Here is a 26,148-nt window from a genome sequence, read left to right as displayed (position 1 = left end):
CATGATCTGAATGCAAGAAAGGGAAAAACACCCAGATCCGCACGACTGAGAAAGAGAAAAATGGAAAAAACATCACAAAGGGAGGAAGCAGGAACCTGCAAGAATGAAATGAAGGGGCAAGGAGTGTTTTGTGGTGGAATAAAGAGGCATGAGGTGTGTTAAGGCTACAAGCCTTGGTATTCGGTCTGAAAAAAATATAATGGCACTGGCCATATGCTTCCGAGCTTAGCTTCAGCATGGCACTCATTCTTTTACATCTTAAGTACTGTGCCTCTTTCTACCAGTCTCATGTTCTACCCTTCTCTCCGCTCAATCTTTCCTGACTTCATCTTTTTCTTTGCCTTTTTTCTCTGTTCTTTCTCAGTCTCTCACTTCCTCCATGTGCTTATCCAGAATTATTTTCCACCTCTTGTTACTCTTTCACCTCTTCTCTCCCTCATTTCTTCACTCTCTTTCCCCCTCTCTGTTTGTCTCTACTCACAACTTCGTCCCTCTTTCCCTTTTGTCTGTCTCTCTTTTCCTTATCTCTCCTCTTCTTTCACCTCTCCTTCTGCTTAAAGATATAGGGCAAATGTTTTTCACTGCAACATTGTCAAAAACTGCATTACGTTTTACTCGTTTCTAGCCATATTTTTCTTGAAATGTATAGTTTATTCACTTCTCAGTGTTTTTTTAATGAAGTTCTCTCACTCTTGGGTTGTGCGCAGCACCCTCCCAGTTCCATAAATGGATTAAATTTCATTAAAATGATGCTTCCAATCTCAACCTAGTATATCAATGCACAGTTTTAAAACAAGAAGGCTGAGACTAGGCACCCATAGCTTTTATATCCCGCCATAGTTGCCTGCTGCAAGGGACTAAGGGCCACATGTAGCAAAGTTCCGATTTGCGACAAAAATGTTTTCTGTGACATTCACAAAGTGGAGGGGGACCCAGGGGGACCCCTTCCCGTTTGCGAATGTGTTACCACCAATGTGTCACTGGTGGTAACTGCGATTGGTTTGCGACCGCATTCGTGGTCACAAAACAATCCTACATCGCACTGCAAGTCGCAATTAGGAAGAGAACAGCCCTTCCTAATTGCGAGTCGCAAACCCATTTTGCGATTCGGTAACAATGTTACTGAATCGCAAAACTGGGTTTGTGCATCGGGAAGTGCTTTTTGCACGTCGTAAACAGCCAGATTCGCTGTTTGTGAGGTGCAAAAAGCATTGTACATGTGGCCCTAAAGCCCACATCCACTTCCCCCCACCCAAGAGTCGCTCATTGTACCGATCAAAAGTAGAAACTCCCCCTGAGGCCTGGAACTGGTGCAAATGCACCACATGCTGTGTCCCCTTAGCTGGCCCAGACTCTGTGGCTTAGTCGGTCACACTCACCTTAGGTGCAACAGCATTTTGGATTGTGTGTCAGCATGAAGTCTGCCCAGGTATGTGGACCTGCTTTTCCACTTTTGAATTGCCTTGGGTGGGCCTGGCCCACAAAGTCCACACTCTAGAACTTGGCCTCGGCGCCCGCTCATATGAACCAATCGCAGTGGCGTAGCGTGGGTTGTCAGCACCCGGGGCAAGGCAAGTAATTTGCGCCCCCTAACCCGGGGCAAGGCAAGTAATTTGCGCCCCCTAACCCGTGGATTTAGTCTCTTCCAAGATGTTGCGCCCGGTGCGGCCGGCCCCCCCTGCACCCCCCACGCTACGCCACCGACCAATCGGAATTTGCTCTGCTCAACCAAAAGGAGGATGATATGATTTTCGGACCTGTCTCCAATGTCCTTGTCTACTTAGTTGTATGACCAGTGAAATTTGATGTTATGTTCAGCCTCCTCTCACAAGTTGTATTCTCTCTGTTCCGTCTCTTCCCTTCAGTTCCATAAGAAGGAGTACACTTTGTGGGATCGATTTGATGTGAAGGGTATTAAAGCAGATGGACAGGAAATGACACTTAAGGAACTTCTGGACAATCTTAAGGTAATTACTAAAATTCATTCTCATAATACAACTTATATTGCCATTCTAGTACGATTATCTGAGGTGGAGATTTTTCTACAGAGTTTAATATTTATTTCATGTCAAGCATTCAATATGTATGTACGTATATCCCCACATTACAAACAGTTTTTTTCAGTAGTCTATTTTAAGATTGCCAGTGCTTTATTGAACAATCTTACTTTTTATGGCATTAGCTTGACGCGGTGTAGAAACACTTCAAATTCCTGACTAGCAGAGCAACCTGTAGAGATTCAGGATTCACTTCTTTCAATTTACCTTTATATAATTTTGAAGTGTATCCAAATGGGATTTATATCTAATTTCACTAGGAACAAATTGTGCAATGTACTTTGCTTACTGTTCCCTTCTTTGAGAACCCAGGAGGCATCCAAATAGATATCCTCCAAAGCACATTGGACTTGTTCTTTAACCAAAGCTTGTCATAAAGCCTTCTGCATTTATCCATTGTAAAAGTATACACGCAGACTGCCACAGTAAAGCAGAGGTATTATTTACTTATTTATCAGAGACTTGTTTTCAGCTTGCCTAGTTCTAGTAGATATATTGTAAATGATGTCAGATACATCTTACGCCTAAAATTAAACTACATTCAACAAGAGCAGTCAGATGAATTCAGAATGCTGATTCCATAGAGGTTGCCTGATTCTGTGAACCAAACCTGTCTCTGAATTTGGGTTGAACTGATAACATAGAAAGCTTATCCTATAGTTTAGAACCACTGTGAATTATTTTACTGGTATGTGTTAATTCCTGGTGGAGTCACAAGTAAAATTCAAGAATCTCTTCATTCTCTACAATCACATGCATGGCGATGTTCCATTTTACCCTAAACAGACCACTAAAATGTACCAGCCTGTTGAACTTTACTCCTATTACAACATAGGTATCCAATATGGACCCCCAATAGCCGAATCTATAACACATTTTTAGAATAACTCCTGACTATGCGAATGTTTTTCATTAATTACCTCGTAAAGATATCTTCAAAATCTGACATGGATTCACCCCTTCATAATCTACGTTGAACATCCCTATGATTGGTTAATAAAAGCTGCTGCAATTACTTAGTATCCCACCCCTTGTAAAATACAGTCTTTTGTAGACTGAGACATTATGTCTTATTCTGCAGTTTAGAAGAATGTAAGAAACCTGTTTGTTGTAACAAAGTGAAGGTTGTTCCTCTCAAGGTAGTTAGTCCTACCTGCGTTGCCTGATGAACTTTGTGCTTAACACCTTAATTGCAGTAAATTACCAAGAGGTTCGTAACATCACACTGTTCAGATTAGGACCAAGTATTGTATATATCCAAGTTTGTCGAAGCACTGAGGTTTTGGACTCAATGCGGAAACCTGTGCAGGTAAGACCTCAGAAATTAAATAATAGTATTCAAGGAATCTGGTATGTCTTAAGTCCCACAACTCTAATACCTTCTGGGACGTTGCTAGAGGTTGTATATGATCATGGTCCAAGCTGAATTTGAAGAAACCCGTTTCTTCAAATTGTCGAGAATGAAGGGCATTCCCAGGTTGTCGATTCCAACGTGGCAATTGTGTTTATCCTGAACAATAATGCACCATAGTTGTTTTGCCAGGATCACTTAGCTGCTTTTTATAAGGAGAGATTTCTTTAAGCCCTCTTTCCTTCCCACCCTCAACCCTTTTTTATGCTTTGAGTGTGTGGGGACAGTGCCCTCTGTTTTCTTGACTTCCCTTCTCTGCTTTTTTTCTGTGTCCTTGGCACTCCAATACCTACCCTTCCCTAACGTCCCCCAAAACACCACCATAACCATTTTGTCCCCATTCATTTTTTTTCCTCATTCTAACCTTCTTCTACCTTTCTCTATTTGTATATGCAGGTCTTTGAAAATTGACCATTTAAAAATATGTTTACCTTTTCTGCCTTTTTTAAACCAAATCATTAAATATCCTACTTTTTAAAGAATGTCTGTTTTTATCAAATACTGGACCAGGGATTTGATGCAAGGTCAACTGCAATTTCTTTATGTGAATAGTGTAAAATTTTCTGTAGTAAATGTTTTCATTATTTTGGAAATTCACTAAAATGGGGGTTGCCAGCCTTTGTCCCTTGCGCTAACGTCCTCCATTTTGTTTTCTCTCTGAAGTGGTAAAACTGCTTCTAATTCTGGCAAACTAGTTTCTACCAATAAAACTAGTACTAATCACCTAGTTAAATGAGTATATTCATTGTCAGTAACCTATACCTTAAATTAATCAGTAATAACACAATATATTAAGACAAATACAAGTGAGACTGGGAAGGTGGATTCCTCTTTCTCAATGTGTCACAAAGTGCGTATTCTCTGGATGCTTGCCTTGGGTAGACTGAAGTTGAAGTAAGAGACTGTTGTATGTGACAACGTAGCACACTCAAACCTTGTAGACACTGAATTTTGAGTACATACTTATCAGTGAAATACTAAAGGAAATATACTAATTTCACCTTCTTTTTTCACTCACCCAAAAAATAAATATGGATAAATAACAGTAAGGTATCAAAAATAGAATTCTGGATAGCTACAGACTTAGTGGGTCATTACAACCCTGGCGGTCAAAGACCGCCAGGGCTGTTCTGGAGTAAGCACCGCCAACAGGCTGGCGATGCTTCCAGGGGGATTACGACCGCGGCGGAAGTGCCACGGTCGCACCGCCGGCACCGGCGGTTTCCCGCCACAGTGGTCCCAGTGGTTTTAATCCGCCAGGGCAGCGCTGCCCAGGGGATTACGAGTCCCCCTACCGCCAGCCTTTTCCTGGCAGTTTGAACCGCCAGGAAAAGGCTGGCGGTACGGGGAGTCGCGGGGCCCCCTGCCACGACCCTGTGCAGCTTTTCACTGTCTGCTACGCAGACAGTGAAAAGCGCGACGGGTGCAATTGCACCCGTCGCACGGCCGCAACATCGCCGGCTCCATTTGGAGCCGGCTCCTGTGCTGTGGCTGAGATCCCCACTGGGCCGGTGGGGATCTCCTGATGGTCGCGGCGGGAGTGCGGCCACATTGGCAGCCGCCAGCCAAGGTCGTAATGAGGGCCTTAATGTCTAAAAATGGACAATATAAACAAACTAATAAACATTGATTTACAAATATTAAAAATCCTCTACACTGAATGCAACCTAGTGACCAATCTGTTTGTGTTGTGCATTAGAGAACAGCAAATAGTGATTACGAACACTGAAAATCACATGTGTATGTAAATAGAATACACAACCACCCCAAATGATTTTTGCAGTTGGGATTTGTTTGCTCAGCTGTATGTCCTTATAAAGAATGATACTAAGTTTGGCATGTACATGGCTATCTAGTGCATGTACCTTGTCACATTCAAGAGAAATGCAATACAAGTAATGACACAATATCATTTTATTAAAAAATCATCTTTTTTGCTGGTCACCTTTATTCTTGAACAATTCAGTACACTTTTTCTTCTTAAAGGTAATTCTATTTAAGGTTTTGTTGTCAAAGTTCTCCATCATACCATTTATAATGATGGATTACCTATGCAGAGTCATGCAACGCATTTGAATTACCTACATTTAAATTATTGTCCCTTTTTGTAAAAGTTTGCTGGTTTTCAAGATATATTTTGGATAATACAGATATTTTGGCAAATCCCTTTACTAATTCTCATGTAAGGGCTGGTCCAGTTGAAAGGTTCTTCCAGGAAGGAAAGTCCTGCTGTTTTCTTCTGCCACCTTGAACTCCTGAAAATGTAGTCAGGTAATCCTAGACTAGAGTGGAAAGAGAAAACAGAAATTATGATTGCCAATCATCCAAAAAATAAAAACTGGTAACAATGAGGAAAGAAGTATCTAGACAGCACATTCTCTTCTGTAAATCAAGAAGAACAATCAAAATTCTGCATTCCTTGTTGAAGGTTGATAAGAAAAGGTTTGGAGGCAGAAGAACGGCAGGGAAACCAGAACAAGAACAGATTACCACAGGCATCCAGGGTGAGTAACCAACTAAGAAATCAGGAGAAGTTGTAACTCTACGAATATTCAGTGGCTGCACTTTAAATACTTCCTTGTAAAGATGGCCTCGAAGAGGTGGACCTTGAAAAACAGGAAGTACGTCTGTCATTTTGGAACTGAACAGAAAAAGGAAAGGAGTATTTTACCATCACCCTTCCAAAGAACAAAACCCCAGAAACTAAAGATATTCACCACAAGTTAATTTTTGTAGAAGAATGTTAACAATCGAAATAATACATAGATAGGGAAATAATACATAGATAGGGATCAAACAGAAATTGTATAAGATTCTTAGCAAAAAGAAAGAAAGAATCACAGGCATAACTCCATGAAGATGCATTGAAGAAGGTCAAGCCACATCACTTCAGAGACTTCCACGAGGAACACCTTGAGCCATTGCGGCCCATCCAAACCAAAAACAGGCTTCCATGCTGTTATCAGTGCCTCCACTTGTATGCTCTCCCTCCAGAAGAAAGTAGAGAGTTGACAGCAGCATCGAGAACCCTTCCAAGACCCAACACATTTTCGCTATTAGACACTGTGAGGGCGCAGGAAGGTGCCATCCCTTTCAGGCATATTAAGGCTCTACCTTTGGGCTTCCTGATTTTATGACATTCACAGAATCCGGAATAGTGAGATTTTTTTCACAGAATCAGGAATGGTGAGATTTTGTCCTCACCCATGTTCAAGTTTGTTTAAACTGTATATACAGATCAACCCAAAAATGGTAGGTATCTGCATGTTTGACTGACTGTCTATTCTCTTTTTTTCCAACACCCATATGTAGTGACGCTATACACTTGCTGCAACAAGATTTAAGCTTTCTCCATCATATGCATATGCTATCAATACATTTGTCAGATAGGCCACATTTACCACATCCACTTTCTAGCCATGCATGCATACTGTATGGTCTAATAATTCAGCATTTCATTACTTACTCCATTTCATTTAGAATGCATGAATTAGCCGTATGATGAAATGCAACAAGTGCACAATTATGGTCTTGAGGCTCAACATCTAAACACTAACCATATATGTGGCATGGCAACTACACATTCTTCGTGACCTCATTGTCAGGAAATGTGCTATAGCTCATTGTCAAATGTGTGATGCACAATATGAATAAAACTACAGTACAATACAACTTCAATTTAATTCGGTTATCAGTATGACTTATGATTCTATATACGTAGTTTTAAGGATGCTCATATGTTCTACATCACAACATACACTAAAAGAGGAAGGTGCTCCTGGAAACTTTAAGAACTTTACACATTTTCAGTGACAATATAGCGTGCAAAAATCAAAACAATTATTGTGTTCTACCCTTAATTCATGACATTTGTTATGCAAAAGGTAGGGTTTCAAACTTTAGAGTTACTTCAAGCAATATTTTTTTTAAAGAAAATCTGATTTACAAAACATATTTTAATTATTTCTTAATTTGTCTTTCATATAAATATATACTCGAAAAAGTCCCTAAAACAACAGTATCTGCCTCTCCCTCATTAATAATACATTTATAAATTGTGTCTGTTCACAATTATGAACCATCTGCTCATATCCGTTTATCTAAACATTCTTCAGGATGATAATCAATACAGACACTGGTTTTCGTTATTGCAGCATTTCAACTATTGTAATTTCTTTTGTTTAGTCTCCCTCGGGATGTGGCATAATTCCATTGTTGTCAAAATAGCAGTGGCTTTCGTCTTGTCCAGGGAAAGGTTTTAAGAACATGATTCAAATGATAAATACAGTAAATGTCATTATATAATTTACTGTATTAATATAAATTAGAAGATGTCTTACACTCTGGTGAGAATTACACTCAGTGTAGACATACTCTTCTTCTACAAGGGTCTCAACTCCAGAGGTGCCCGAGCTACTTAGGGCAACCCCCTCTTACCTACAAATGAAGTTGTCCAGTGACATTTTCTCATTTATGGTACTAAAAGCACAATATTCACTATCGCCAAATGATTCAGTGCCACAGAGATCTAGAAATGTTCACTTAGTTGTACAAGGATGAATAGGACAGCTTACACAATTAATTAGATTAATTTACAAACTTAGTTTTGAATGCCCGAAATTTGCATCCATATGTTAATTCACTGTTTTATAGCTATTACCTCTAAAAAGGTTCATTGTCAAATAGAGATCTCCCTTTTTTCAGTAGTTTACAGTTCTTATAAGCCCAATAATCCTTTTATTGTCTAATCCATCCCAGTAAGTTATTTTTTATGAAATAATATTAATTAGAATAAACATTCTGTCATATTTTCATCAGTTATATGCCAAAGAATCTTTTGCTATCTATTGTGATACAAACTAGAAGCAACGTTATGGGCGTCATTGTATCTTAGCAAATATCAAACTCCTTCTGGTGCTTTACGCTATCCCATTGATTCCTATGAATAAGGAAAGGGCCCTTTGTCTGATGCGTAAAGCATGTTTTGGTATTAATTACTCTTGCCTAGATGTTAGGTTCTTAAAGGAGACTTTGTTAAGACTTCTTTATTCCAAATCCGGCCTCCTACTCCTCTGCACTGTACTGTTAGGTTTAGGGGCAAATCTTTTATGTATTTCGATTTTAAGATGTGGAATGGTCTGCCAGGCAATATACATACTCTTCAAAACCATCTTGTTTTCACAAAGGCAGAGTCTGTTACTCTGCTGAGTCTTTGCTCTTTCTGTTAGTTATTGTAATGAGAATGTTGATACTGATTGTATTTTAGCACCATGATGGAAGTGTCAAACTGCACTTTGCAAATAATTATTAATATAAATAGGTGAAAATCCTGGTAGGGAAAGACCGGGTGTTGATGCCTTGCTCCATCAACCTCAGCAATAAGAAAACTGAAGCACAGATAAAAAGCTGAGGCCAAAGCATGATGGCACAAAGCACACATATCCAGTGGGAAAACCAACTCCAAGGCTACTAACAACAGAGGAAGGATGTGAAACAACATTCTCCTGGGTCAGACAGCGAGGACTGAAGTTACCAGTGCAACCCCCAGCCCCCAAACTTTCACCAAGAAGCATGGAATGTGGGTAATGGGAGGAAAGACAAAAATAAGCCTTGGTGATGGTTGTATGACACTATATTGAGAAAAATATTATTGACTTAGACAGATGTCTCCAAAAATATTGAAAACATTAATATTGAGACCCTATACTTAAACTGTAAAGGCACAGCTCTTGATGATAAAAAAAAATGCAGAAAAAATATCTAAAATACACCAATATTGTAAAACAAAAATGAAGACATTCGAAATATTGCCTACATATTAAAACTATTAAAACATAACCATCACGAAAAACTAGGGGCCTCGTTACGAGTCTGGCGGTCTTAAGACCATCAGACTCGTGGTGGCGGGCAATACAGGGGACCACTCTGCCAGCACCCTCAAAATATGCACTGTCTTCACAAGCTGACAGTGCACATTCCGAGGGTGCTGGTGTGTCACAACATTGGCCTCGGCTCCCTTAAGGGAGCTGGGTGGAAACATAGTAATACGACTGGGGGGGGGAGGCTGCCGGTATGACCACAACCGCCTCCCTGTGGCTTTGGCGGGCTTAGGGCAAAAGTTGTAATCAGGCCGTAAGTATTGAACACTGAAAAATCATTATATTTCTAATTAAACAAAGAATATTACTTTAAATTTAGATAAAAGTATGCATACAAGTCAAAATAAAATAATATACATTAAATATATAATGAAAACACTAATTAGAGTTTACCATAAATAGTGAAAATTCAAACTAGTCTCCAGCCAACCTATCAAATAAACTTTTAAACAGTTTCCAATTCAAGTACTTTATTGGTTTGACATAACCAACAAAGTGCACAAGTAAAAAAAACATACACTTCACATTAAAATAAAGATAAAATACACATACAAAATGTTTAAAAATATAAAACATAATCTGAATTAAAAACACAGATCCTCATCATGTGGGGCAGATAAGCTAAATTTCCATAGCAATATCGACAGTCACACAAGTCCCTGGATGTTATTTACAAAATCATCAGTAAACAGTAAATATGAAAAGAATGCAGTATCAGAGAATACAGTTAGCATACCTCCTCAAAATATCTAAAGTGCAAGGTGATCTAGTGCAAAAAAGAGCTAATTTGTGCAAAATGCAAATAAGTAACAGGCCCAATCTCTATAAAATGACCTGTACTAGGAACTCCATCATATTTAGACAACACAATTGAGGACCATTACATTAATCAGCTACTGGATGAAATAAAAACTGTGCACGCTTGTGCCATACATTCGTCAGGTATTGGCTCACAGCAAACACAAGAGGAATGGAGGTATCAGTTTTTAGTATCCCCAGGGCAGTTAAATAAGGTGTAATCTCCATGTTTAAACACACTGTCCAAATCTATTTGGGGCAGAAGAACAACATGTGCTCCACAGTTTCAGAGACTGAACCACAGGTGGGGCCCAAGATATCACCAGACTCACTCTTCCACCTGCTTGTAACAGGTTTGATTGGCAAGGTGCCTAACCGGAAATGCACATACAGACTCTTGGTCTGTGACAGTATGATGATATCAAATAAGGTCCAAAACAGGGTGAGCTCTTAAGTTAAAATAAACGTATTAGTCAAAAGCCCATTGGAGCCATTCGTAACATACTGATCATAAACATAGACCTAATAGTCTGATTTAAATCCAATATTCTCAGTTTTAAGAATGCTTCTAGGGTTGTACCATCATTTTTGCAGGCCAAGCCTTTGTAGCCAATCAAACACAAGTTTTAACTAGGGAATATGCATAGCTTTATTCAGCTTCATTTATTCATTGAGAGCATCCCTGTATTCAGTTAACTCCGTAGTACACCAAAGGTGCACCCAGAACATCAGAGGCTTTAAAGCGACCAGGTCAGAGATTCTTTTGATGCCATGGTCAAAGAGTGGAATCAGGGGGGTGCTGGCAGGAACAGAAACAAGTGATCACACAAAGTTGTATTCCGCCATAGCCAATTTCTGCGAGCCATCACTTCCCCATACCTCGGCACCAAAAGAGGCAACACTTTGTGCTTTGGCGGAATAAACGTTTAAAGCAGGGGAAACCAAGCCATAGCTTGTTTTCCTATGGAGGAGGAAGAATAGCATTGCCTCTATAAAGAATCAGCAAAGTAGTTTTGTTAAGTTGTGGATTCCACTATAGTTTATCAGACAGTTTGACCACAAGGTAGTCGAAAGTGTGCACTCTTTCTAAGGATTTTGTGCCTTCTTTAACCAAGCAATTCTTTACTCCCCCAGGCCTAAACACAATAAATTTTGTTTTTGTAACGTTCAATTCCAGACCTCTGATTTTTAAAAACCCCATGAACTTATCAATTAGGACCTGAAGCCCCAGATAGGTTTTGGAGATAAGGAGTGAAACATCCGCAAAGAGGAGGGTAGGTACCTTCTTGCCATTTAATACAGGGGAGTCATTCCTACAATCCATCATTTCACTTACAACATCGTTTATATACAAGGTGAACAAAGTTAGAGCAACGCCCTGCTCAGGATTGGGATTTGATCTGTTAATTCCCCTCTGCTGCCTCAACGAACCTGAGCATAAGTCTTGTCATGCAACCTAGTAACGAGATCTACCAAATTCCCCAGAGCACCCATTCCACCCAAAACTCTCCACAAATGTTCTCAAAGAACAAGATTAGATGCAGCCCTGAGATCAATAAAGGCTACATACAACTTTTGTTTTAGCAGGAGTGCATATTTCCAGTATAGTAGGGAAAATCTGAAAACCTGGTCAGAGATACTTGTCTTAGCACGAAACTGAGCTTTGAGTGGTGATAAAATATGATCTGTTTATATCCATCTTAATAATTTCCCAAGCACTTGCCTTGCAAAAATGTTCTGCAAATTATCTATAAGGCTAATTGGCCTGTAATTAGATGGAACACCAGGGTCGCCCTTTTTATAAACTGGAATAATCTCTGCCCCCTTCCAAGAGTCAGGACCCCCCCCTCGCAATAGCATCAGACAGAAGATTGGCATAACTTGCCCACATTGGGGGCTCTTACCTGAAAAGGTCTCCAGGGATTTTATATAGCCCAGGTGCTTTTGTTGACTTCAGAAGAAAAATAGCATCAACAGTGTCCTCAAAAGTGAAAGAAACTAAATCACTATTCTCAAGGTGCACTAGTGGAGCATCCTAGTTATGGACCATCAGTCCTAAGCACAGCCGAGGATCTGCAGAAACATGTTGAATGAAACATCCAAGATTCTGGCTTGATATGGCGACTGTAGGTACTCCTGTGATCCCTACTACCCTGCGAGGCTATGCGCCAGAATGATATATTGTCCTTTAGCCTGGAGCATATCTTGCCAAACCTTGTCATCCCAGTTTTTCTTAGCCCTTGTAAGAGCTCTTTTATACCACTACCTGGCTTCAGTCATTTTAGCCCGTTCACAGCTTTTAACAGCTGTTCTTTGAATGTATTTGCTTGTTTACAGTCTGAATCAAACCAACTAGCCCCTCTCATGGGAGCTGCCAGTTTGTGGCCGATTCCCTTATAGAAAATGTCGTACAACTTAGCAAAAAAAAGGTATGAATGTTTAATATTGGAATAGTGGTGCGGGGACATCTTCGTACTCTGACACCAAGGCAACAAACAGACTGTAAATCTCAGAGAGCAGTTTGGGGTTTGAATTACTTACTGCCAAGAAACTCACCGGTGATTGTGAGTCAAGAAGGTTCAGGTACCAAAGTAAGTTTGGCAGTATAAGTTGTAAGATCTCTTTGCCTGACAGTAGTGTGACCAAGGAGTTGTGATCAAAATGAGTTCGAGGTTCAACTCTCATACTCACCAGAAGAGGCCAAAGCCTGCTATCTAGGAGAACATGGTCGATGACACTCAAATACGGGCCTCTTTTAGAAGTAGGTAGCCTCTCCTGATCCGAACAAGTGTGGCCATTACAAGCCCTCATACCCCGACCAACTGAAATAGAGAACAACTGAAGGACAGTGCATGTCAAATTATGATGCTGTGTCACTGTAAACTGGGGATATATTTCAACACTCATCCTCTAAATCAGATAACTAATTTATTAGAGGTGTGGGTTCAAAGGAAGTATTAAAATCCCCTTTAACTACAACCTTTGAATGCTGTTGGTACTTTCCAATTAGCTCATCTAACAGAGTTAAAGTGGGAGACTCCCTAGTAGCCGAGGCAGGTCTCACATAAACATTCATTATCTCTAGCTTTAGACCTGACAGGAAACTAGCAGTATCATGGAGTCCACCTTTAGAGCAGCATGCGGACAAGAGATAGTGTTTTTGACTAGAAATGACAATCCCCAGTAGCTCTACCAAATCTCCCAGGTGGCTTGGCTTCCACAATGTAAGTCAAAAAACAGTTTACACTCACCCTGCTTATGGCCTGTGTTTCCTGAAGCAGGCAGACATCGTGATTGCCAATATAAATTATCCAGTCTAGATCAGTCAGCTTGGGTTTGATACCTGCTGCGTTCCAAGAGATTTAGGTTTCTAAAGCATCTCTAGAACATATATTGTTCTCTGTCTGGATAGCTAAATCAGGGCTATAGACTAGTACACCATCGTTATTACCTTCTGGGTGAGGCCCAAAGTTATTGTCACCTGCTGTTGAGAAACCCTTTGTAGGCACCAGGGACCAGAATGGAACACATTTATTATTTAAAGCAGGCACAGGCAGGGATGTCAGTCAGACAATATCATCCAAATGAGGGACCCCTGGTACAGTGTCAGAGAAGGACACATGCATGCACATGTTAGGATGTGTCGTACCTATAGGGATTATCCTAGTGGTGGTGGTGGGGGGAGGAGGGTGTTCTTATCCTGATTTCGGTCCTTAGGGGGTCCAAAAGATGAGAAGTGCATAAGTAGAAATTTATAAGGTCCTCAACCAACTCTTCACTGGTCAGTGATACACGTATGTAGTCAAAGGATGATGATAAATCAGGAATACACCGTCTGGTGTGCTCAATGTCAGACCTGATTATGGATGGACAGTTATGTGTAGTTCTAAACCAGTCCACTACCTCATTAATCAACGAGACTGTCTCTTCACGTGCACCAGGGGGCAACTTGGGTACTTTGGTCATGTAGATTCCTCATCTGAAGTTGTTACTCTGTCCAATTTGCACAAAGTCATCTGATAAGGAAAACACTGTCTGCATATCCCTGGTGGGAAACGGTTCTCTTGACCTAGGAATACATGTAGCATTAGGATGTGGATTGTGCTGGGCAGTGGTAGATCTAGAAACGTGGTGGACAGGGGTCTGAACAGAAGGATAGTAGGAGCAGTTAAGGACTCCTGAGGGAGCGAAGCAGACTCCTGATGATTAAAGTTTCCAGTGCTCTTGGAGGACTGGGGGGAAGAACAGCTTAGAGCGACTGGGTCTGTATCAGGGGCCCTAGATTTACATAGATGAGAAAAAGACTCCCTAAAGGACCGTTTCTGCACAGTGTGTGACCCTCCTAGCATTCCCCACAGCCCTTTGCCACCTGCAGACACACAGAAACATTTACTACTTTTAATGTTAATGATTTGTGGTGATAAATAAGTAAATTTATTAAATTGTCCAATTTGGCATGTGTAGAGGAGAGATCACTACTGCCAGCATATATCTGAATGTTAGTGGACTCCTACTGTAGCTTGAACTTGAACTTGGGATAGAGCTACAGAGGATTCAGGGGGAGGCTGATTGGTCTACCCAAGTGCTGCTAAAGGGGGAAACCTTATATAGCAAACAATCCTGGGAAAAATGTTAACTTTTGGAGATAACAGTTGCAGTGGCGGCCTGCAGGTTTAAAATATGGTGGGGTGCCATGGCGCCAAAATCACAATATTTGCTGCTTCCCCCAGTGCAGCACTTATCTCCTGGCGTCCAAGAGCAGGAATGAAAGGACTTCCATACTGCTCAGTGGAACAGCATTCCAACCAATCCTGGAGCTGCTCTCATGCTGTTTCAGCATGAGAGCAGCTCCAGGATTGGTGGGAGCAGGCTAACCCAGCACTCATTTTGAGGTTGGCGGCCTGTGCCAGCAATCCCCGACTGTTTGACAGCCCTGGAGTTGCTGGGTCTACAGTGTGCATGGTGGGCTGGCTGTAGCTAGAAAGCAGCCATAGCTAGGAAGCCAGCCAACCCGACATGCGCACTGAAAGGGGCTGCAGTCATCCTGCAATTTCAGGATTCAGCCCGGCACAGCACAAGCTGATGGCAAAATAAAATGGCATTATTATGCCATTTTATATATTTGTGTTTGTCTGCTGCACTCGCAGCAGGCAGAGTAACGCTCCTTAGGAGGAACCACCCCTAAACGGTTGTCATGGCCTTGATGACTGTCCGTTGCGTTAATAGCACCATTGGACAGGCTCTTGTTTTTCCTAAACATGTCAGGCACTTTTAATAATACAGGTTTGTCACTCGAGGGGTAGTGGTAGTGTTAGAATTCAGTATGTTCTCTACTTCCTCGATAAAATGCTCAATAATGTCGAGTGTAGATTTATCAGTACCCTTAGTAGAAGGACCTATACTTCCCGAGTGGTTTCTAATTTTTGTTGCACTTATTGAGGATTTCTCCACTATTTATAAACATATATAACAGCCAACAGCAGCGGGCCAGACACAAAGGGAAGTCTCTTTGTAGCTGTTGAATATCAGTAGAAACAGAAGTAACTTACAGCTCACATGTAGCAATAATCAGTGGGTGCCAGGTAAAAAAGAAAGGTCTTGTCATGTCCCGCACCGCAGGAGGTGGTTGGCACTTAAAAACGCCCCTCCCCTCCCTGGGGCAAAGACAGGCTGGGACAGCGAGTCCCAAAAACAGCAGCAGACTTCTTTGGTGTCCCGCACCGCAGGAGGTAGTGGGCGATTAAAAGCACACTGCGCAGGTTTGCAGGCAGCTGTGGCCCTGACTCTCCCTGGGGCAGGCTGGGACAGAGAGTCCCAAGAACAGCAGCAGACTCCTATAGTGTCCAATTCTGACATCGAAGCCTCCTACAATCAAACGTTAGCAGGGTGCAGCAGGCCTGATAGGGTTAACGCATGTATGCTGAATGACTCCTTGTAACATCCTCCATTTTTAGGTTTCCCCAGTACAGTTAACAAACAGAATTGTTTTTTTCCAGTAAAAACAGTATTAAAAGATTACAAAAACTCACAGCAAAATGTTTCTTGAAGTACAGTTACAGCAGTACGACATCACTGCTGGATTTTAAACCTACCAAAGAAGATTTCAACAATACAGTGAACAACTAAATACCACAAACAAATTAAGTTTGACAGTAAGTGAGAGTTAACAAAAGTTATAAATAACTAAAAAAAGATAACAATAATTAAAACTATTTCTCCAAAGGACAGGTGCATCCCCTACAATAAGGAAAACACTAAAAGGAATAAAATAAAGACATGGACACAGAATTACTTGAAATACAAAAAAGACCACCTGTAAAGTAGGTATTGCAGCCAGAGCACAAAACTAAATTTAAAGTAAAAATGACCTTTTAAAACAAATATACTCCTAACTAATTTTTTAATTGAAAAGGAACAAACAGATTCCTTTCAACAGACTGCAGCAAAAGAAAACTATGCCAAAAAACACCAAATAGGCCGCAAAGAAAAAATCAGCAACTAAAACAAAGTAAAAACTGCACCCAGAAAGTAAGTTATAATGTGAACCTACAATGGAAAATGTTTAAATAAATATAATATTTCATATTGTATTTATTTTTAATTAATTTATATATGATATTCTCTGAAACCTGCAGATAAAATTTTAGAAACATCTAAATACATCAAATCCCAAAAAGTGAAGCTATTATTCAATTATTTGGATATACTTATAGTAACGAGTGCTCCAGCAGTAAGAAAACATACTGAGAATGCACAAAATATTACTCAAACACATGCTCTGGCAAGGCTACCACTAAAAATTAAATAGTTGAAAACATTAGTAAACATAACCACCCCCTTAATATTACTGAAACAAAAATCAGAAATATTTTACATGACCTGAAATAGGCCTGTTCGAGCTCATAGAAGCAACAGCAATAATACTTAAAAACATGATATCAAATATTCCAGAACAAGCAACGGGCCAACTCCCTGGCACACAAGTGCTAAAAAGATTCTTTGCCCAAATACATAGAATAGCTAGGGAAACACCAGTAGTCCTTATAAATATGATTCTATAGATATACCCCAAAACTTACTAACCACTCACTGTATTAACAAAGACATCTTTTTAATATATGACAACCTCAATTTCAGATAAAAGAATTATCATTTGTGCTCCCAGTAACAATAAACAAATCTTAATGCAATGTAACACATTGATGAGGAATGACACTTTTAAGTCGTGCCCTTTACCATTCAGTCAAAATATCCACAATGCACGGTGAATATCAAAATGCAAACACCTCTTTAGTTTATGAACTGTTAACAAAGTGCAATTTATAGTGAAGTTCTAACACATATAGGATAACAAACTAGCCCTTATAGCCCACAAAAAAAATCATCATAGATTTTGAACAGGCAAATATTTCGACCATACTTTAAATCTACCCACATACTGCAATACGGAGGTAACACTATCACTTTAAGAGCATGTGGAAACATATACTAAAATCCATCCTGAATATAGAATATGCAGCTAACCTAGAATTTGCACACTAAATTACAAAATCTAATAGCCTTAGCATACGGTTCTAAAACAGAAGTTTCTAAACCTTATGATATGCTAATTGAATCTGGCAACAACATAAAAGGAAAGAGCTTCAGTAATAGGTTCTTTTGAGGATAATTGGTTTGGTTGCCTGTAGAGATCGCGCCATAAGCACCATCCCAAGTGTCACATTCAATAGTGAGTCGTCTATGACAGCACAATATCCCAAGAAACAAACACAAATAACTCAGGGAAGGGTGGCAGAATTCCTTTCAATGAATACTTGGAAGAAGCCACCACACACTCTACCAGTTCCTAGAAATACTTTTAAAAAAAATTAAACGAAGATACCAGGAGCTAAGAATGGAACAACCTATAACCCAACTCAAACCAAAGCTCTCTAAACAAATGCATGAGATCCTAGCATGTGAAGTATGACTCTTTACTAACAACCCAGGTCTACCATCTATGAACTTAATATCAAGAATGCCACTTTAAAAAACACAGTAAACAACAACATTTAACCTTTACCCTATTTCTGAATATTATTAAAGCAAAATGAAAGTAGCAATCAGAATAAAAAAGAGAACAAATTCAGATTCATAATTAAAATTTGCTATAGTAAATATTTTTAAATGAACAGACATACAATGAAAAATAACATTATTTAAAACAAACACTTTTCTATCACCTATAAAAGTATGCTATCACTATATATATATATATATATATATATATATATATATATATATATATATATAGCAAATTAACATAAATAAATAGAATAAGACCTGGTCAGTGAAATGACAGTGCAAAAATGTAATCCCTCCCAAAAAATGAAAAAGAGCCATAAAATGCACAAATAAATAAAAAATCTAATATTCAATGTGACTCCGCTAATCCAGCGAATTCATTCAAAACCAGAAAATTTTGAAAAAATAACTGAACCAGGAAAACAGGACATTGAAGAAGAAAGCAAAAATAATGTTGGTTAAAAAGTAACGAATTATATCCATTTTTTCCTTTGAAAGTAATGATTTCATGCTACAAATAAAGTCCAATGTGTGAAACTAAAAACAAATAAAAGGAAAAACATATGAATCCACCCAAAACACTTACAGCCCTAGTACAAAACAATACACAGTACAAAAAAAGCATTACAATCAATGTTATAGACATAGAACACACATACAAAATACAAATAAACATTACTTCTCAGACCCCATTACCCCGGTACTGTAAGCTAACTAACACACACTACACTAAAAATAATACACTAAAACAACACCCAATTACAAAGAGTAGACTATATAATTCCAAACAGCTCCACACCTACCACCCAGCCCTTACCTGTACCGGAGACCAGCAGACCACAACTAAAAATTCCACAAACAACCCAAAATAACTAAGAAAGACTACAAATTCAAAGAAAGTGGGAAAAATACTACAAAAATTAAAATAAAAGACTTCCATCTATAGAAATCAATGTAAAAATGCTTTTTATTTATAAGAAGCAGCATGTTAAAATGTTAACATATGTATCTATACTAAAAAGAATTTACAAAAAAGTTGTATACACTTATATATTAAAAATACTGAAAAATATAGAAATGTTTACAATGCTTTAAAATTGTTTGTTGCAAAGTACTGTACAACATGTTTAAAAAGTGTATAACCACAAATAAAAAGGTATGTACACTACCACTATATCATTTGTGCAATTGTAGTTATTATGAATTTTAAAAAACGTTTTTTTTCTTGGTAATAAACACATTTAATGTAATAAAAATAATGCACAGTAAAACATGTTACATATTAAGAGATGTTTAGAAAATGTATCCAATGAAATCTAAATGAAACTTTACAACTATATCAATAAGCGTACAAACAATTTATAATATAAATTACTCTTTAATGTACAAAATTAAAATACAAACTAATACTATTGGTTTATGGACATCACATTTCATATTCATAATAAAAACATACCAATATTCTCAAAAATGTTATACTTTGGTAAAAGTCTAATTTACGACTCCCACTCTCAACTTCAAAACATTGGGGAAAATGAAATTGGAGGTGTGACAACAGTTAGATTTACTGTTCTTGCTCTGAAATAAACCACATTGTGGAAAGTTTTGGATTTGGGGAGGGTTTTCAAATTTACTATTTCCACTCCAAACGTAACCAATAACCACATCGAGGAAACTATTCAATTTTGGGGAGCGGGTGTGTTCAGACTAACTATTCCCACTCCAAACCCAACCATATTGGGGAAAGTGTTGAACCCTCAGGGGTTCAGATTTACTAATTCCACACCAAACTTATCCACATTCTGGAAAGTATTGGTTTTTGAGGGTGTCAAATGCATTATTACCACTCCACAAGTAACCACATTGGTGAAAGTGTTGGTCTCCAGATTTAATATTCAAACTCATAACTTAACTACATTGGAGAAAGTGTTGTTCTTGAGCGGGTTCAGCTTTACTACTTCCACTCCAAAGTTAAACCCATTTGGGAAATTTTTGGACTTTGAGGATTTTAATGTTTTCTATTTCCACTTCAAAGTTAACTACATTTGGGAAAGTGTTGGACTTGTGGGGTTCATATTTACTAATCTCACTTCTCCAAACTTATCTAAAATGGAAAAGTGGTGGGCAATGTTGGGGGATCACATTTCATATTCTTACTTCATACCTAACAACACTAGAGAAAGTGTTGGACCCCCTTCCAAACTATTCCATTTGAGGAAGTGTAGGACTTCTAGGTTGAGGGGTCTAATTTAGCATACCCACTCTAACTTTAGCCACACTAGGAAAATTAATAAACTTTGGAGCAGGGTCTGATTTATTATTCCCATACCAAACCTAACCACATTGGAAAATGTGCTGGACTTTCAGGTTTCAGAATGACCCACTCCCACAAAATTATTCTAGCACTAAAAATAATACATTACAGAAAACCGTTTTAGTTATGTCAGAAATTAAACCACATGAAATAAATAAGGGAAACTGGTAGTAGTAAAAAATGAAATATTTACTAAGTTTAAAATTGATAAATATCATTTATTTTTTAAATTTATAATTTTAATTTATTAAAATAAGTGATTCAAAAATGACAATATTCAGTTTTTAAAAAATTCAAAATCGCCTTTATGTAAATACAAAATATCAAAAATAGTGAAGAACATATATTTTCATTTAAAAATAAATGTAAAAATAATTTTTGATAACAAAAACACTTTTTTCAAAATATACTGCATTTATTACAAATTACAAAATATTAAAATATTAAAACAATGTTTCAAAATATTTTAAAAACCTTGCATAAAAAAAGTTTAATTTTACACAATTAAAAATAAAACAAAAATAACTAACAAATATAATTTTATAAAAATAATTTATACAAAAAATACATTTACACAACAGTTTTAAACCATCACACTTATAGAAATGTACAATTTTATTTTACTCCCTACCCTATTCCTCTAAACCCAATATTATCATACAAAAATCAAACATTTTAACAAGAAATACAATCTAATAATGCATAAAAAATACATTTCAAAACAATACCACAATAATATAATACATAAACATATTTTTAGCAACAATATTAAAATGTAGTTAAAAAAACAGCAACAATATTAAAATACAGTTCAATAAACAATCTACAGGTAACATTTTTAACATCACAATATTTATGTCTCACAATATTCTTTCCACAACATTTTGTCGGAACGCCCCTGGTGACTCGAGGATTCAGCTGAGCAGCATCCCACATCACCCCTGTTCTAGAAATCTGGACGAAAACAAGGAAGCAAGGCATTGTCCTGACTAGCAAACAGGCTTCCCAAGACAAAATCCAAAACATGTTGTTCAGAGGTTGTGAACCTGTCTTGGAACTGGCAGTTGAGCTATGCCTTCATCAATGTATTATCTGTATGGATCACTACCCTGCACCCTTGACATGATGAGCCCTTTATACACCCAACACATCTCTCTAACAGGATGAACGTCTCAGTTCGTGACGGGGCCCACATCCTAGAGTTAAGGCAATGTTCCTTATTCCCAAACCTTAGCATCTGTGCGGAAGAGGACAGAAGTGCAGAGGTCGAAGTGCATTAAAAAAAAGTATGGGAACTGTGATGCTGTGTGCAATGAGGTGGGTGAGTAAGTAAAGGAGTGGGGTCAAAGGCATGGTTAAAAATACATAATATTCTGTAACTTTTTCCGGTGTTTCACTTTCAGGTAACTACATATAAAATATTGCACAACTTAAATGAAAAAAATGCAAGTTAAGTTAATCAGTCAGAAACACACTGGTGTATATTATGAAACATCTATTAGTTAATACACTGCAGAGGTCTGTGTGTATAACCAGAGATCCATAGAATTGAATCCTGGTTGATGCAGTGGAGGATAGTGACTTGTGTATGTTTAGTGCTATGAGGTCCCAGTTTGTGACAGAAATCACTGTGACTATATGTAATTTATTTCAACTTGCATTACACACAGTATAAGATAGACTGCTACAAAATGTGCAAAAAGATTTAAGATTAAAAATACGTGCTTCCAAAATATACATTTTTGTGATATCCAAACTATACATAGTGCAATTTATTTAGAACAGTCCTTTAAAAGCATACAGTTCACAGCTTAGATGCTAACTCCCTTGCAATACTGCTCAAAAAGAATAAATCTGTCATCACAAAGCTTCAAATGATTCCATCAATTAATGCCAATACTGGCTTTCCAAAACCTTTTACATTTTCTGATTAACCAGTCATTTAATCACATTTACATTTCTTTCAAGCAAGCAGGCACCCTGGCAAGAAAGCTTGTTTAGCTGCCCCCTCCCCACATCCTTCTTCGGTTTCACAGCACAGGACACTCTCCACCTTACATATCTGCTGAAGCATTGCAACTGTCAGACTTAACCTCCCTGGGATGGCTGTCTTTTCACAGAAAATAGGGGAACTGTTCCCTTAAATAAAAAAAGTATGGGCACGTCTGGGGAGTGCGCAAGTGAGCCAGCAACCAAGATGGCCGCACTTGTGTGAGGCTACTGCCATCTGAGGATAATATCGGTCAGTACCAACCCTTCAGGTGCCAGATATGGTGTAAAAATGATTATTAACTTATACCTGCTGGACATGGGAATCTGGTGGTGCCGGACTACAGAAAAAACCCTCTGGGAGACAATAATTCATGCTCCTCGACCCTTCCGCGTGCTATCGGCCACGCCATGCACAGGAGTCTGTCCGGGCCTTTTGAATCCTAATTGGGGAGGCAGGGTCTGGACCCACAATGTTGCGAGCTAAAGGCCGCCTGCTCTGCTGACGGTGAACGGAGGTGGCTCTTGGAGGGTGCTGAGAATGTAGACGGCCCGGGGGCGAGCTGTGGAAGCCCTGGGTGAGGAAGTGCATCCGACTACTGCAGCTCAAGGTTTGGAGAGAGAACAAAAGGAGGTTGGGAGGAGCAGCGCGGCCTTAGGTTGGGGCCTCCCGAACTCCATAGACGGGTATGGCCTCAGGGCATCATTCCTTCCGCTGCCGCCTCAATTACAAAACTGTCAAACGGGGCCCTGGGCCCAAGTGTGTGACGGGGGCTGAAAATATGGCACGATTTAGGGGTGATGGCTTAAAAACTCCCTACAGGCCTATATCTATACCAGAGACTGTCCTAGAGCTAGCCATCCTCTTCCATCCCTGTTTCTATTTTTTTTTTTTTAACCTTCTGTGGTGGAACCAGTGGGATTTTGATATTGGGACCCTCCGACAACAAGTTTTTGGCTGGTACTTCTTTAAAAACGCTCCCAGATATATGCCTCACATAACCTAGCTGGTGACATATGGCACTGAGTGATTGAGGTTTGATATGACTGGCAGAATGGCATACCTCCCAGCACATAAGGATGGACCTCTTAGGGAACAGTGTCCCTGAGGTGGCTACGACAACATAGTTCCCCCAGCACAATTGCAATGTACCTGTGGACAGCTGCGGTGTCTAGAAGACAATCATACATCCACAATGGGGTTGCGAATGTGCTGACATTTATAGACTTCACACTAGATGGCAGGAACTGACTCTTATGTGCTGTTCTCTTAAATTGCACCCCTATATCTCACTGGTCTGCTAGTGCCCTTCTCAGGGGGCCTGAGGGGTGTGGCAGGACTGTGAACATGCAAAATTAACCATAACTTCACGAAACGATCTACATTGAGGAGTCATTCCCTAGCACACCTAGTGTCTACATTCTACCTTGACTGTCAACAAAAGGACATCCCCGGCATTTCCAATGCAACAATCAGGGACAAAACAGATACTAAGCAGGCCAAACTACAATTTGACTCCTGAAAAGTGGTCCAAGCCCCCACTGATAATAATGATACTGAATCAGGTGATGTGAAAACACTTCTTCTTGCAATGCAACAGAGTTTAACCTCAATTGAAACCAAAATGGATAATGTGCTCCCATATTGATACCATTGCGCATAAATTGGACCGACACGACTCCTATCCTAATGAAGCTGAACAACCAATCTCCGCAATGGAGGATGCAGATACAAGCAATACAAGCAAGAGCGAAAGGCTGTTAAACATGGAGAAGGTTTTCAAGGTTATCTCAGACAAAAACGAAGATTTAGAGGCATGTTCCAGTAGGAACGACCTGCACATTATGGGGGTGCCAGAGACAACCAATACAGGCAAGATGGAGACCTTTGTGGAGCATCAAAGCTTACAAAGCTTTTTGTACGTGTATGTGTGCGAGCGTGTGTGTGTGTGTGTTGGAATGATTGTGCGTGTGTGCATGTATGCATATGCGGAGGGGGGAAGTGTGTGAATTAATGCGTATGCGGAGGGGGGAGTGTGTGAATGAATGCATGCCTGGACGGGGTGGGGGTGTGAATGAATGCGGAGGGGGTGTGTATGTGTGAGTGCTAGTGGAGTGTGTGTATGTCAGTGTGAGAGCGAGTTAGGGTGTTTGTATGTGTGCAGTTGGGTGGGGGAGTGTTTGCAAGTGTTGGACAGGTGGGGGGTGTCTGCAAGTGTGTTGATGTGTGGGGGTGCGTGTGTCAGTGACAGGAATGGGTATTCCTGATGCCGGGTGCGCTACCGCCGGGGTTTTTGTGGTGGGGCGAACGCTCCGAAAAGCCTGGCGGTTTGCTGCCTTCTAATATGTCCGGTGGTTTTAGGCCTGCCGACAGCCCAGGGGAGCTCATCCGGACTGGCGGGACTGGCGGGCATCTGGCGGTTGCAGCAGTCTTTACCGCTGAGTCTGCGGCGGTTACACCGCCACCGCGAATTTGGTGGTCTCATGGCCGCCAAATTCGTAATGAGGCCCTCAACGTGGAGTGGTGGGGACACCTGGATTGCATGATATATCAATTGAATATTGGGCTGGCTGGTCCAGACCAAAGACTGCGTTCTGATCAACACGGTCATTATAACTGTCTGACCTGGAATGTGAAGGGGTTGGGTATCCAACTAAACATCGTCACATACTAGCTCATCTAGATAGGCACAATGCCAGTTTGGCCCTTCTTCAGGAAACCCACTTGGGGAATTTATCACACAGAACATTTGCAACACAATGGCCTCTCATCAATATTTTGCTACCTACTCCACGTATGCCAGGGGCACTGTGACTCTCATATGTGAAGGTACTCTTTTTGTTCTACAAAAGTTGCTTAACGACCCCTAAGGAGATATACCTTGGTATGGGGTAGACCAGACTCAATATCCATCACAATTATGAACTGTTATGGCCCTAATACAGATGGCCCGGGATTTTTTGACAAACTATGGGGACTGATTGCAACCATAGGCTCCACTTATGTTATCTGGGGAGGGGACTATACCATCCTCCTTAATGTAGATATGGACAGGTCATGCAGTGGCCAGCAATACCACGCCAAGGCGGGCAAACACATATGAACAATAATTGAAGAAAACAGGCTCTTAGATGCATGGATATTTCCTTGTCCTCAGAGGAGAGGGGGTACCTGCTACTAAGGTGCCTACAACAGCTGGTCTAGAGTAGATTACTGGTTTATTACCAGAAACATGGGTCCCTTGGTGAGGGGGGTGACCCGTTTGGCCCATACCTACTCAGACCATTCACCAGTGATGATAAACTTGTTACCTCCTGCCGTAGTTTCCCCATATGGTTCCTGAAGACTTTTACCATCCTCTCTGTTGGAAGCAGCCTTCTGTGTGGAACTCTGGGGAGAAGTGACAGACTTCTTTGACAGGAATAAAGACTCAGTACTACAGGAAGGTGTAGTCTGGGAGGCCTTTAAGGTCACCATTTGAGGGCTGTGCACTGCTAAGAGTGGAGGTATTTTATGTTCGATCCTTGGAGAACTAGGGAAACTTAAAACTAATCTCAGGAGTGTGGAGGAGAGCCTGGGAGATCCTTCTGACCCCAGTATTGCCAGTAAACTCTGAGAGACTATTTCAGAATATC

The 26,148-nt window shown here is 39.8% G+C and overlaps 1 protein-coding gene across 4 annotated transcripts in view; it reads left to right on the top strand.

Moving 5' to 3' along the window:
• Positions 1-26,148, top strand: part of UBA7 (ubiquitin like modifier activating enzyme 7) — a 912,980-nt gene that overhangs the window by 791,125 nt on the left and 95,707 nt on the right. For all 4 annotated transcript variants that reach the window (XM_069206847.1, XM_069206846.1, XM_069206844.1 and 1 more), the window contains one exon: positions 1,866-1,967. In XM_069206847.1, the coding sequence (XP_069062948.1) occupies positions 1,866-1,967 (102 nt within the window). The remainder of the gene's footprint in view (positions 1-1,865; positions 1,968-26,148) is intronic.

The sequence above is a fragment of the Pleurodeles waltl genome, chromosome 9 (assembly GCF_031143425.1).
Source record: "Pleurodeles waltl isolate 20211129_DDA chromosome 9, aPleWal1.hap1.20221129, whole genome shotgun sequence".
In the NCBI taxonomy this organism is placed as follows: Eukaryota; Metazoa; Chordata; class Amphibia; order Caudata; family Salamandridae; genus Pleurodeles; species Pleurodeles waltl.
Note: the sequence above shows the minus strand (reverse complement) of the source record. Positions and strands in the feature narration are given on the sequence as shown.